General features: G+C 43.4%; 1 protein-coding gene across 1 annotated transcript in view; it reads left to right on the top strand.

The window, feature by feature from the left end:
• Positions 1 to 12,364: 12,364 nt before the first annotated feature.
• The window catches only part of atp1a3a (ATPase Na+/K+ transporting subunit alpha 3a), a 48,121-nt gene continuing 44,817 nt past the window's right edge, over positions 12,365 to 15,668 (top strand). Inside the window, exon 1 of the mRNA XM_085790677.1 lies at positions 12,365 to 12,810. Coding sequence (XP_085646803.1) covers positions 12,805 to 12,810 — 6 coding nt within the window. The 5' untranslated portion in view covers positions 12,365 to 12,804. The remainder of the gene's footprint in view (positions 12,811 to 15,668) is intronic.

Below are 15,668 nucleotides of genomic sequence, written 5' to 3'. Positions count from 1 at the left end.
AGTATTTTTGAGTTGTTTTGGAGAGAGATCACAGTCCAAGTAACAGGAAGTTAGAACAAATGGTGGTTTTTCCACCGGGATTCGAACCTGTGATGTTGTGGTTCATGTAGCCATACGTCTTTTAACCTGTTGGTCTCCACAGAGCCTCGCAGAGTCACTATTTCGACCGGGTTGTGTAACTATACAGATATAAAATACTGGATGTGTTCAGAGAGTCTCTGAGTTAAAGGGATAGTTCAATATTTTGGCAAATAGTCATAGCAGTAGGTTTGTTACCTTTAATTGTCGGTGCAAGCCATTTTTAGAACGGCGGAGCAGAGTCGTGAGCTGCTCAGAGCTACGCTACGGAGGCTCATTATGGGATTTCTTGGTTTCCCTCATTAAACTCATCAAATACACAATCCAACAACTCCACAACGCTCTGGTGGACAAGTTGTGAGCTGCACATTCACCACGCTATGAGATAATAACACAACGTTACCACACAGAGTTGTTTTAGAGGGAAATTCATGCAAAACCGATGATGCACGTTGCCTTCAGGGACAGTTTTTCATCAAGCAGTCTCTGCATTTCCCTCGAAAACGACTCCGTCTCGCAACACGTATCCCATGAGCCTCCATAGTGTAGCTCTGAGCAGCTCACCGCTCTGCTCCGCCGTTCTAAAAATAGCTTGCACCAACAGTTAAAGGTAACAAACCTACTACTATGACTATAGGGGTTATGGCAATGGGCCAATTTGCCAAAATGTTGAACTATCCCTTTAATTGTGTGAAATGTGTGTGTGTGTGTTTGTGTGGTTTGTGTGGAGAAACACACTTCTGCTGCTGCAGCTTAGATTGTGTTTCTATTCTGAGATCAGAGGCAGAAAGTGCACTAAGTGTAGCAGGAGAGAGAGGGACATACACACACACACACTAATAGAAACTGCCCTGTGAATTATTTATTCAGCAGTGCAGCACTTCCAAAAAGTGTGATACTAATAGAGAAAGGTTCAGCTCGTTCTTTCAGTTTAAACTGAGACATTTAATTTTAACAAATGTTGAAAAAAAAAGTTGAATTTTTGTGTTTTTAAACTGAGATTCAACTTCATGTTGTTTCTATAAATTCCTCCTCCTCCTCTCTTCAGGCTCTGATCCTCCTGTTGGCTGCGAGGCGTCGCTCCATTCAGTGAGTAAGTCTCACTCCTATTGGCTGCTCAGATCACCATGACGACGGCTAAAAGAGGTGGACAGAGAGAATGAAAAGAGAGATGTGGTCAAAAAGATCTTTTTCCTTATGAATCTTCAGAGCTGGTCCAGGTCTCCACCTGCAGAGGGGGCGGAGCTTCACCACTTCCTGTTTTACTCTCCTTCAGCAGAGGAAAGGAAAGGAGAAATGCCATCCCATAATTCCTTGCTGCTGCAGCAACGTTTAAAGCAAAAGAACAGCTGATGAAATTCCTCATCTGATCGACTGTAGCTCAATTCAACATAAAGATTTACTCCCTTTAATATTAGATATTCATATTTATTATAGATATGATTTCTATTTAATCCTCATTTCGACGGCTCAACTTTCTCTTTAAACGTCGAATTGTTTCATGTGTCAGTTCTGTTTGCTTTGTTTCTGTGGTCGACACAGGAACTGATTTATCTTCTCCATGTTATAAATAAAGTTGGTTAAAAAACCTGATAGAGTAGAGAGTCAGTTTCTCTCCACACGGTGACTGAAAAGTGATGAGGAAAGGATTATTTTGACATATTCGACCACAGCCAGCTAGGGTTTTTATTCCATGTTCATCGTCTTCTCCCCAGAAACCTGCTTCCTGTAACCGAGGTAACAACAATAAGAGACACAGTGCAGAGGAGAGAGTTTGTTCATGAATCATCAAAGATGTTTCCTCTGGTTTCACGTGTGATTTAATGTATTTGATGTTTTTTACTGACAGGAGCTGTCCGTGGTGCTGATCCTGGAGCAGCTGCTGTAGAGAAACACTGGGTGTGATTCAGATCTCTCTCTGAGATAAAGGGATAGCTCAACATTTTGGCAAATTGATCCATTGCCATAATCCCTATAGTCATAGCAGTCGGTTCGTTACCTTTAATTGTCGGTGCAAGCTATTTTTAGAACGGCGGAGCAGAGCCGCAAGCTTGTTTTGGAGGCAAATTCATGCAAAACAGCTTATGCGCGTTGCCTTCAGGGACAGTTTTTCATCAAGCAGTCTCTGTATTTCCCTCTAAAACAACTCTGTGTGGTAACGTTGTGTTATTATCTCATAGCGTGGTGAATGTGCAGGTCACAACTTGTCCACCAGAGCGTTGTGGAGTTGTTGGATTGTGTATTTGATGAGGGAAACCAAGAAATCCCATAATGAGCCTCCGTAGCATAGCTCTGAGCAGCTCGCTGCTCTGCTCCGCCGTTCTAAAAACAGCTTGCACCGACAAATAAAGGTAACGAACCTACTGCTATGACTATAGGGATTATGGCAATGGGCCAATTTGCCAAAATGTTGAACTATCCCTTTAAATACAGGTGTTAACTGTTGACAAAAAATACGTTTTATGTGAGTTTTTGTTTTCATTAGATGGTCAGATAATATATATTTTATATTCAGCATTAACTGACTGTAGCAGAGAGGCTGTGACTGTGTGTGTGTGTGTGTCGTCCGTGTGTTATAACACTCACCAGCTACTTCAGGCCTAAGAGGACCAGAAGGGGCCCTCATTCTCACATGGTGTGTGTGGTGAGTAGCTGTATGTCACTGACTATGCAATCAATAACACCTGTACCATGAAAACACCTGTCATATTAGTGTGGCTCTGTGTCCACTCATTTATCTCTCATGTGTGTGTATATCTGTGTGTGTGTTTCCATGTCTGTATCTGCAGGGTCTGTCTGAGCTCAGTGATGCAGTGATGATGTTCATCAGAGCGTGCATGGCATCCTGCCCACTTCCAGGTACTACACACACACACACACACACACACACACACACACCATTTCCATTCATTTCTTGCTTTTGCCTCATTTGACAACAAACATAAAGAGTCAGAATGTGGCTCTGACTTCTCTCCTTTATTTTTTTATGGTTTTCTCGTTCATGTTTTTACAGTGTACGATGTATTAACTGATTAACTGTTCACATTTTAAACTACTTAAATTATTATTAATTTAATTAAAGGTACATTGTGTAGGAATTCCTCCCATCTAGCGTTGTGGTTGTAGATCACAAGCAACTCAATCGTAGTATTTTTCATGCTGCATTCACGTGAAATTGGGCAGACGGCAGACAGACGACAGCCGCTGCACGTAACGGCATAAACAAGCCTCTAAAGCTGTGTTCACACCAACCGCGATGAACGCGATTTTTTCGCGCGACAAATGAGAATCCGTCGCGCTATCGCTCGTGTTTTGACGCGTGACCGTTCGCATCATCGCATCATCGCGTCCCCCCTCCCCTCCCCTCTACTGTCAATCCAGCTAACAGGACGGATGTAAAAATGTGTTGAGACACAGAAAGTGCACTCATTTTACCGTAGGCTTGACAATGGACAAGGTGAAGCTGATCCTTGACGTCCTGGTCCTGGTGTAGCAGGTAAAAAAAACTCCGCTCAGCCCTGCTCGTATCGCGGCCGTTGTACGGTACTTCAGCTGACTGTTGCTGAGTTTGAGGACTTGCTAGCAGCTAGGGTTGTTGCCAGGATCTCCAGGCAGGACACCAACTAAAGTTACAGGCTCTTCATTTCAGCTGCAGAGTGCCTGTCCATCATGGATGTATTATCCATCTGTCTCCGGTGAGTAGCAGTCGGTAGCAGTGTATTGTTGTGTCAGAATCTCAACGCTGATAGGCTGTCGCGTCACGGCGTCACGCGATGTCGCGTCAAAAGTTCAATATTTTCAACTCGGGCGTTGGCGCGATTTTCGCGGCATCGCGTCCATCGCGTCGCGTGTGACGCGCGTATCGCGTCGCCCGGCGCGATTTCGCATCTAATCGCGTCTGTGCATTGACTTTACATGTAATCTCGACGCGCAACAACGCAGCATCGCGTTTGGTGTGAACACCCCTTAAGTGGTCCGTCAGCACGAGGCAAAACAATACACGTGATTATATGTTGTCATGGCGATGTGGTATTGTTTTACCGCCTTTCTCTGGACTTCTGTGACTAAAATGACATCTGGTTTGTTAGCGACGGCCGTCTGCCCGACTGCAGGTGAATGCAGCATCAGTGTAACGCTCCGGTGAATGCAGGGGGGAGAGTAGCCTACTCTCCGCTGAGTTTCCGTGGTTTCCTACCGTCACGCTGCCACTGAACGTAAAAACATGGCGACACCACATGGCAGCAGCGAGCTTACCCGCTCCATGTAGATATGAATGATATGAACGGCTCATTCAGAGCTGAAAGGAACACTTCAGTTTGTTGATGCGGAGGATTACTGGTTAATGAAAAACAGACTGAAGTACCAAATAATCGATTTTCGTGAATAGATAACAGGAGAAGTTACACAATGTCCCTTTAATGATCTAGACAAGACATAATTAGAAACGTCACAGTGTTAGACTTTCTGCACATGAGTAGGCTACATAATGATGTCAAATCCATTTGTTCATTGTGCGTTTTTCGTTTTCTTCCTTTCTTTTGTCACTGTGTGGAGCAGAGAGAGTCTGTAAACACCACTATACTATATACAAGAGTGCATAAAGATAAATCACATTTGACAGATTAGTGGAGAGGAAACCACATAAATTGATATAAAAGATCTATAAAGCCAAACATCTGCCGTCAGAATATTAAAATATTGAATTAGATATTGTCAATAATGTTGTTTCGCTGCTCCACTGCCTCATAAATATTCTGTCATCTTTACATCCTGTTCTTTGTAACTCAGTTTAGAGTCATTATTTCACATTTAAATGTTTAATATTAAACATAAAGCTCATATTTCAGTGTCAGTTCTGTATCTCTGGTCTGTTATAGTAGGGTCTCGAGTCGACAAGCTTGTTAAAATTCTTCAGTTTTTCCTCCTGGCGCCTGAATTGGTGTTAAAGTGAAAGTGATGCAGCACCAGAGCTGTTAGACACGGTGGCATTTACAGAGTGTGTGAGAGCTAAAGGCCAGAGCCTGTGACCTGAATCTCCACACACACACACACACACACACACACTCCACACACTGCATCAGTGAACACCACACAGGTCCCGTGAGCAAGGCACTTAGGCAGCAGCGGGGAGAGAGAGTCTGAGCACGCAACCACTTAAATCACAGTAATTAATTTAGGAGAGAGTTAAATATCATAATTAGTGACGACGGAGCTTTTCCATCAGCAGAGTGTGAAAACTGAAGTGAAGTGAATTTTTTTTTTTTACAGTGAACAGACTGGAGCAGATTTTGGAGCTCAGACCTGGCAGGAAGTGGATCACCATGGAAACGACCCACAGGTTTTAGGTCCTTCCAATTAGAGGCATCTTCTCCTGGGATGCGTTCAGGACCGCCTACTAACATCCTGCCTGCTACTCTACACTACACACTACACACTAATGAGTACAAACTGATACCAAATGAACACATTAGTTGCCTTCGCCAGAGCTGACGGTATCCCAGAATGCATTTCGAACAAACCGAGAGCAACGACTGGCAGAGAGCTTCAAACAGCAGTTTCACTGATAATTACGATCTACCAGAAGCTTTGGTGTTGGTTCTTGTGCTGGTACTTCTGCTGTTTCTGCTGCTAGTGCTGGTTCTGGTACTGGTACTGGTTCTGGTACCCACTTTGGTAATGGTACTGGTTTTGGTACCAGTTCTGGTGTTACTTCTGGTACCAGGTTTGGTACCGGTACTAGTTCTGGTACCGGTTCTGGTACTAGTTCTGGTACCGGTTCTGGTGTTAGTTCTGGTACCGGTACTAGTTCTGGTACCGGTTCTGGTGTTAGTTCTGGTACCGGGTCTGGTGTTAGTTCTGGTACCGGGTTTGGTACCGGTACTAGTTCTGGTCCGATTCTGGTACTGGTTCTGGTGTCAGTTTGGGTACTAGTTCTGGTACTGAGTTTAGTACCAGTATCGGTTCTGGTACTGGTTCTGGTACCGGTTCTGGTGTTAGTTCTGGTAACGTTGTTGTTTGCTTTTTTTCAAAATAAACTTGGGGTCTAAACTACTTAAAACACTTTCTAACGCTGCACCGAAAGCATCTGCCGCCATGTTGGATCGACAAGCTATCAAAAAAAAAAAAAAGTCGCTTTGGTGTGTCGTCATTGTCTTGCTGCCCCCTCCCCTGTTCTGTGATTGGCTCCCTCGTTGAGGGAAAAATTGGGTCCATGGTTTCCAGGCTGACTTACAGAGTGAATGAATTTGTGTGCAAGGCAAAAATCTAAATATTATGCCGGTGTAGGTACCAAATGTGTCCGGGCTGCGATTTTTTTTTTCCTACTATGGCCACGCCAAGACCCGCCTTACTAGGCCTCTGATTGGCTTATCACGATGCCCTCTACTCTGCCGGTTGAGTTTAGGCAAAGACTGTTGGTTTAGGCGTGTGAAGGGAGTGGTTAAGGTTAGGGTAAGATGCAGGTATAGGCTTAGCAGAGGCAGCCAATCAGAGGCGGAGTAAGGCGGGTCTTGGCGTGGCCATAGTAGGAAAAAAAGTATCGCGTCCGGGCTGCCAGATTTGTCCGGGGCAGCGACTTGCGATGACGTGGCACATCGTGATTGGTTGTGAGGATTTATAAAAGTTGTGGGTGGACGGAAGTGAGCTATTTATATTTTCTTATGATAACATTAAACATTTACACAGCTAGCAGTGACGAAAATGATAAAAATACTGTAATTAGCGCAGGCGTGCTTAGGAGATCTGCGCCAAATCTCGCGAGAGCGTGTTGTTGAGACAGAGACAGGTCTTGAACATTCATTTTCCCCTGATGTGTCCGTCTGAAAATTGCCATTTTCGTGTCTTAAACTGTTCAGAAGAGATGTGGCTTGTGACAAATGAGTCCATGTTTTCTATGGGGCGAGGTGACTAACTTCGCTAACATCCGCTGTAGCATCCATCTCTTTTATCCCATGGTCGTTTAGCCACGTAAACATAATGCATTACGCCACCACAACCAATCACGATGTGCCACGTCATCGCAAATCACGGCCCCGGACAAATTACACATTACACCGGTAACATATTGCATACGCACTCCCGAATCCAAAAGGCTCTCTCTTCTTCTCCTGCTTCTGGATTCTAAAAGTAGGCATATGTCATGTCACGCTGCTGTTTAATAAAGAGAAATATCCATCCATCATCCATGTTAGAGACAGACAGGAGCTATTATTGTTGCTGCCTGTAACGTGGCAGCTTCTCTATGTCAGCATGTTAACACACTGAGGTCAGCGATCGATGATAAACATGGAGGACATTACACCTGAAGGTGAAGGCTGGACCGCTGCATCACTGCTGCCTGGCAACACAACTCATCATATAGGGACATATCTGGTCATATGTGGGTGTGTTTCACATACATAGGCTACCTGAGATGTGCAGTTATGTGTGTGTGTGTGTGTGTGTGTGTGTTTGTCCTCCTGCTGTGTGACAGACTGGACTCAGAGATCAATCCTCTCAGATCCTCTGTGATTATTACTGATGGACCAGCCTCCATGTGTCTCTGGTGGGAACAGTGACAAAGCATTTTTCTTGTTTTTTTTTCACAACACGTTTCCACGTCCATCAGTCACCATGACGACGCTACGCCTGGAGCAGGTGATTGAATCATAATCAACAGCAACAGCTCAACACTAGAGACAATTAGAGGACGACTAGCCGATACGTCCGAGCTCTGCTGCCTCGATCCATTCATCCTCTTTCTAATTTCCCTTCAATTTTGTTTCGGTGTCAGCTCGATGATTGGATCGAGCCACGGTTACCTGACACCCGTTGCTATGGTGACCAGGTCTCTGAAATGTTTTTGTTCCATTCCATCCTGTCGTCTCATCCTCTCCCCTAGCTCGCTGTTTCTCGGCTTTTCTCTGTCTGACCTTAAAAACACTCTCTGTGTTTTTTAACCTTTATGAAAAGATGTCCGGACGGAGCATTTCAGCTGCTCTTTTTTCTCCCCCCCATCGGCCCATTGTCTTAACACACCTGGGAGGAGAAGAGAGGAAAAGGTGAAAGATGGGGGCTAGATAGAGGGGAAATACAGTGTGTAGCTAATGTTGTTTAAATCACAACCTTTCAAAGACACAAGGGCAATAAGACTTAACACCTTGACTGAGTGTTTCCACCTTGAACCAATGACATGTCTCATAAACACAGGTTCACACAGCCAGAGTTTTACATCTCACAAACCTGGAGCATATTCTAGTCAACGTGTGGGAGCTGTGCAAAATACACTGTAGCCCAATGACGGCCAGAGTTAGCATTAGCACAACCAGATACTGTCAACGACTGCCAATTAGCCTACAAGCTTACACAGGCTAACACAAATAAATGAAAGATGCCAACTATGCTCAGTGTTCTTTTCTCAACATTTAGCTTAGAAAAATGAAAAGACGCCAACTACACTGACCATCCAGAAGGGGGAGCATACATCAGTCCGACTGCCCAAAAGTCCGACGGCTCATTTCTCCGACTACCCATTCTACAGTGTTAAGGTTAGGTTTAGGGTAAGGTTAAGGGTTAGGGCTACTTAAGTCGGAGAAATGGGAGGTCTGACTAATGGACGCAAAAATAAAGAAATGTATGGTCGGAGAAATGGGTAGTCGGACTGACGTCATGCGCCCTCCTAAAAGATGCTAACTATGCTAACTGTTCATTCTGAAAGATATGCTAACTGTTTTGAAAAGTGCTAACTAACTACACTTAAACTATAAGATAGGCTACTAAAAGATAATTACTATGCTAACTGTTTTGAAATGTGCTAACTAACTCTACACTTAAACTAACATTTATTTATAGTCATCAGAGAATCTATAGGATATTTTGGTACCTTTCTGTTTCGGGGCGCATGGCGTCTGTCCGACTGCCCATTTCTCCGACCACATTTCTTTATTTTTGCGTCCATTAGTCCGACCTCCCACTTCTCCGACTTATGTAGCCCTAACCCTTAACCTTACCCTAAACCTAACCTTAACACTGGGTAGTCGGAGAAATGAGCCGTCTGACTTTTGGGCAGTCGGACTGATGTAGCTATGCTCCCCTCTGTTTCGTAGGCTAAATATATTCGTGTGGATGGGTAAGTGAGAGGCATTAGCTTAAAGCACTTTGTAGAAAATAAAGTTCGGTCCGTTCACTATTAGTTCTACATCTGCAACTGATATTTCAAATCGAAAGCAACTGGACTTGGTTATTTGTCTAGGAAGACGTTTCACCTCTCATCCAAGAGGCTTCATCAGTTCATGTAGCATCTGACCAGGCTGGGACTGGTCCAACTATCTGGTGTGGAGACCCCGATTCTGAAAAGATGCGTAGCCTACTATACAAACCATTCTAAAAGATGTTTATGCTAACTGTTCTGATTCAATCTTTTTATTTATTTGTATGTGTGAAAACCATATTAAACAAAAATATTAATCACAACAGAGAATTTTGGGGTAGGTTATGGATCGCATCACGTAACAAAAACCTAGGATATCTACCTGTAGCCTAAACTAGAAATCACAACACCAGCCTCTACTACCACAATGTGTAGATCTGACGACAGTGTAGTAACTCACAACGCAGATGAGTAAATAAGATCAATATTGTGCAAATGCAATGTGGCCTACTACTTCTAGTATTGTAGGCTCATTATTTCCTATTAAAATATAGGCTAGGTGCGGTCGTAGCTCTATTTGATCGTCCAGACTCTTTTTCCACCTCCTTTTCAGACATCTGAGTAATGACACAGATTTTTTCTTTTCCAGCTCACTTTCTGAATTTGTTAGAAAAATAACCCCTGATTGATGGCGCATGCTGGAGGCATGACAAAGCAGCACGGAAACCAGGCCACACTTCAATTATAATAGAGGCGAGTATTGATCCCATCTGGACACAGCTGCCACCTCAAAGTACACACACACACACACACACACACACATACCAGGCAGTCTGCATAGTCTCACTGGCATTCACAAATACAAACATTTGCATAGCAACACACACACGCCTTCATCACTAGCACAGCACACACTTAGTTGATCACTGTCTCGTTTGGAAAATAGTAGGCTACTCTCCCCCCTGCATTCATTTACTCAGTGTTAGTGTTTGAATCACCTCAGCATGTGTGTGTGTGTGTAAGAGAGAGGGAGCTAGACTATTCATAGCCTCCTGCTCCTGCTCCATTTGAAGGCTCTAAAAACAACAGTATAATTGTCTAATCTTCTGCAGCAGGTGGTGCACACAGAAATAAAGCATGTGAAGCCACAGCTCTGCTCCGACCGACCGTGAACATCACATTGTTTCCATGTGATTTCTGTTTTCAGTTTGTTCTGTGTTCCTTGGCCGGGGGTTGTGTTAGCACAGTGTAAGCCATCTTGTGATGCCAGTGAAACTGCAGCCCATTTCTTGTCTCTTTCATGCCTAACTCTTTCAATTTCTCTCTGTCTTCTGCATGTTTTCACTCTGATCATTTCTCTCCTCTCTAATCTCCTCCTCAGCTTCTCGTTTCTACTCTTGTTACTTGTCAGCAGCACAGTGTCTAAAAAAAAAAGGAAAAAATCCCATGTTTTGCACTGGATGCCCTCTTACTAATGCATTTGCAGACTAGACTGTGTGCGACAGTCTTCTCCCCTGATGCCACTGATGATGCAGATGTGCACTTTGTTTGTGCTTTAGTCTTTTTCACAGTGACAGGAAAACTGCAGTCGGAGCAGCTGCTGCTGCAAACTGAACAAAAAAAAAATCCAGGAGGGAGATGCATAATTCATCCGTCAAGGAGTTTCAATCTCCAGATTGATAGGCTTATATCCCTTATTTGTGTGCACACATGTGTTTTTTGCACATTTTGTGGACATGAAACTTTTTTGGAGGCATGCTTCTCCAGGGCCTAAAACTTCTCCTCCATGCAAATACCAAGTGACAGCAGCTTAAATGCAGTTATATGGGAATATGCCCAACTAAACTACTCAACTGCAACATTTAGGCTAAGGAAAGTCCAGCATCGTTACAGTAGATAATGTTGTGGTTAAACTTAGGTTTGTGTTTTACAGACACAAATGGTGTAGCCTATTAATCCATTTTCAGGTTACACTGGATTTACTGTAGGCTAATGGGAATTTTTACAGTTTACAGAATAGAGACATATAGCACAGAGAGCATTTTTAATATCATCCAGATCAGGGATTCAGCTCTTAAAGAGGAACTAAACCCCCAAACCACTTTTTTCTGCTGAAAACAAATGTATTTGGGTATAAGGTAGTGTTGTCAGTTGATTCTGGTTCAACTTTTGACATTTTAGTCAAAATATTTCAATTTGGTGTATTTTGTAGTAAAAATGTAGAGTGACTGCCCTCTATGGGTTGAAACACGGCTATTACAATCGAATTTTTCTATTGGCTGAGATGGAGGCAGATGACGTTTTGGAGGCAGCTTTCGTCACCGGCCACCAGCTCCCCGGCCAATCAGCACCGGCTGCTGCCTGCCGCTAACGGTTGCTAGGCGCTCTAGCTGCTCTGCTGCGGCTAACGGCTGCTAACAGCTGCCTGAACGGGAGTCGTTAGTGCGGCCGCAGCCGGCGCTAACGAGCCGTTAACGAGCTAACGAGCCGGCGGATCAGCTGTAGATGCTGTGTCACGGCTCTGGCGTCCTCTCCTAGTAGTGTCTGCGCTACTAGTGCTGTTAGAGTAGCTCGTTAGTAGCTCGTTAGCGCTAGCAGAAGTGTTGCAGAAGTGTCGATGTGTGTGTATTACTTTTTTTTTTCTCTTTTGTGTGATTTCGCGGGTGTGAATGGGGCGCAAGGGGGGGAGGGGGGAGGGGGGATCGGAGAGTGCTCCTGAGCCCCGCCCATAATCAAGGCATTTTTTGAATTTCATGCTTAGATCACGTCATCCAAAACTGAGGGGTTTAGTTCCCCTTTAAAGATATTCATATTGAACATCAGGTCCCATACTTCTCTTGTTTATCTGGTAATAATTCTGATGAAAATAGAGCAGCCACTCTTCAGTGTGGAAAATGTGATTTGCTTTCTTCGTTTCTGATCAGTATCCATCATTTGACAACCGAAGTGATCAATAATCAGTCATTCTGTTCTGTTATTTGATCGCAGTATACCGGTCTATGATGAAGCGCTTCTAGTGGTCCTCCTCGATCGTACCTATCATCCGCGGAGTAATAGCCTACTCGGGGAACCCTGAGTGCTGCGGCGGCAGCCTGAGCGCAGCCGCGGAGGGAGACGGCATCCGAAGGAAGGAGAAGAAGCCCGGGACTACTTTCCACCGGCATCGTTTGTGTCTCACAGGGAGAAGGTTGGTGAAGTGTCACCAACGGCAACTACGATTTTAGCCGTTAAGATAATAATAATCATTAAAAAACAACAGACAAACCACCCAGTGACTTCCTGTGTGAACGAGGTGCTCGATGAACCGTTGCCTTGACAACTCACCTTCTGCCCGTTCACCGTTAGAAAAGGGATATAATTAACTTTACTGGTGTTTTTGATTGGTGATTTTTTTATTTTTCCTTCTCGTTACCAGAGACTGTAACGTTATTCTGCCGTCCAACCAACCACCAACCCACCGACCCACCCACCGTGGTCTCCCCCTCCTCCCTCCTCCTCCTCCCTCCTCTCTCTCTCTCTGCCTTAAAGCCAGATATTCTGGTTGAATCAAGCCGAGCAGCGACTCATCTAACAGAGGAGACCCGACTGACTGCGCCGAAATGGGGGTAAGACGCTGGATTTCTTTCGATTTATTATTGCTTATTATATTTATTTTACGGTAATTTATTTTGTGTGTTTGTTTTTAAAAAAAAATATGTCTGTTAAAGTCAGTGTGGATGCTGTAGCTTTACGTTAACGGCTGCCGTTGAGGAAAGGGTTAATGGCACACGGAGGCAATGATGTTCGAATGACATTGAACGCAGCAGTTGTATGTAGCCGTTATATGTGTATGTTTAAACTCTGACCGTTAACTGACCGTTGAAACCGTTAACGGACAAAATTATTTTTAAAAAAACAGACAAAAACCACCTTGTTGCTGCTGCCTTGTGTGTGTGTTTAAACCATAAACCCAGACCAGACAGGAGGAGATTCCTGTCACAATCACATCACATCAGGTCTCTGTCATTAACTGTCACCGAAAACCAGAGATTAAACGGGTTTATTTAAAAATTAAACCCACCGAGCTCCGTTTATTATATTTTTTTGTGTGTAAAATGCGTCGACCCGCCTTTTATCCAGACAGAGAGACTTCCAGCAGGTGCAGGGTGGTAACTGGACTGGTAACGCCTTACAAGTAACGTAACGGTTAGCACCAGTCAATTTAAACCTAAAATTAATTAATATTAATATATGATGATGCTGTCGCTGTCAATCATAGTGAACAAGGCGAAAATCCTGTGGATGAGCATCAGTGGAGTGGGTTTCCATCATTTATAATCACAGCACAGCACACACACACACACACACACATACACACATACTCTGTTTCCACATTGTAACAACGTCAAATCTAATCTCAATGGGAAGCAGCCATTTAATCTAAACAGAAATATAATTAACAGGCCTTAATGTGTGTGTGTGTGTGTGTGTGTGTGTGTTTGTGTGTAAGTGGCTGAGAGATGCACTACTGCTGCTGCTGCTGCATCCAAAAGAGAAAAAAAAAACCCAAAACGAGATTACACCGTGGAAACATCTGGCACCAGCTGCTGCTGCTGAAGCCGCTGCAGAGGATTGAGGAAATTCACAGCTCCCTAAACACACACACACACACACACACACACAGAGGGGTTTAGTTTAGTCAGAGCTGCATAATAATGACTGAATCCAGGCAGAGCTGAAACGGTTTGTGGATAATGTGCAGGTGAAAGAAGGAGGCGCAGATACAGTTACGCACCAGAATATAAAACCTGCTGCTGCTGCTGCTGCTGCTGGGTTAAAGAAAAGGAGAAAAAAAAGGAAAATGCAACGCCGCCCGAACTGCGGAATATCCTGACACCTCTCTGACTGCAGCAGCTGCTCATCAGCACATACGTGATGTGTGTGTGTGTTTTCTTAATTATTCCAGTCGTGCATTTTGCAATTTTAAGTGTCCTGTTGGTTTGCAAAGTGGAAAAGATCCACAGAAGACAGGAGCTGGGAATCAGGACCATGATGGAGGGAAGAGCTTGGATTTTTTTTTTGTCTCTCATGTTTTGTTTTTTTTCCCCCAGTGACAATTTGTTGCATTTTTCATTCAGACATTACATAACTGTCACTGCCCGGTGCTGAGGAGGATGGAGGTGGAGGCAGCTGAGGTCTGGGCTTAGACAAGTGCGTCAAAATGGTTCCTCATCCTCAGCAATGATCCTCCTCTCCTCCTCCTCTTCCTCTTCCTCCTCCTCTCTCAGCACCCACCCTTAAAAAATATGGATGGATTGGTCCCAGAGGAAGAAGATGCTCAGACACATCCAACACCTGCAGCGTCTCGCCCCCTCCACCTCCACCTCCAGAGATCCGTCGGGTCATGAAGGACGTCCTGATCCAGACACTAAATTTAGACTCCATGATGTCATTCCCACTGAAAAAAACCAAACCACCACTGCCACTCTCCTGTTGTATAATATAGGGTAAGTGTACCTATTAAGCCCACGTACCATATAAGCCCACTTGTGACTTCTGAGTCAAATAAAAAAAAACTACATCACCATTTTTGCTGGTTCATGCTCTTCCAATGAAGCAGCTTGTTACATAAATTATACTTTTTATTCTAAGCAAATCAGATTTGTCAATCTTGAGTTATCGAAGCATATGTGTGACATGTGCCTGCTGCTCCCGAAGAAGTTGCAAAAAAACTTCAGTGATTTTGATGCCCTGAAAAAACAATATTTATTCCATATTTCTACTCCGACTTTAGCTAAGAACTCATTTGTTACCAAAATTTAAGAGATTAGTGCTTTAAATAAAACATGTGTTAGAATTTTTCTAGAATTAGAAATAGTTTTTCTTTTGAATTCAAAATATGCATTTTAGCATGCTAGCAAACAGCCCACATGCCACTGCACACAGCCACTGCATAGCATTGTTCATTGCCATGACATAAAGCATGATAAACATGGATAGTTTACATTTTTGTATGCAGAATATCCTATTTTATTGTTAAATTGATAATACATATGAATATTTATCTTTATTTATTTTTTAATTAACATTTTTACCAAGTGGGCTTAAAGGGGACAGTAGCAAAAAAATCACACCATTTAGGGCAGATGTAAATGAGTATAGCTAATTACTTAAATACATGATCAATTAATACTTTTCATGTTATGTTAGTGCAGCTTATATAGATTAATGTCATGTAGTTGTTTTTAAATGCCATGTGTGTAGAATAAAAATATTCAGATTTTTAACCAGTAATTCACTGATGTTCCCTTTAAGCCCACCTGCTCCCATTAAGCCCACTGGCTGTATTTCAATGGAGAGTTTCTTCCTTTTGACTTCTGAACCATTTTCCTGCCTAAGTTTGACCTCACCTAATCAATCAGCTTCATAATTCAGATAATTAAATACCCAAATTTAAATATTAGTGATATTGCATCGGCCAATT

Source organism: Trachurus japonicus, chromosome 11 (assembly GCF_045865225.1).
Source record: "Trachurus japonicus isolate A0001 chromosome 11, Traja_1.0".
In the NCBI taxonomy this organism is placed as follows: domain Eukaryota; kingdom Metazoa; phylum Chordata; class Actinopteri; order Carangiformes; family Carangidae; genus Trachurus; species Trachurus japonicus.
Note: the sequence above shows the minus strand (reverse complement) of the source record. Positions and strands in the feature narration are given on the sequence as shown.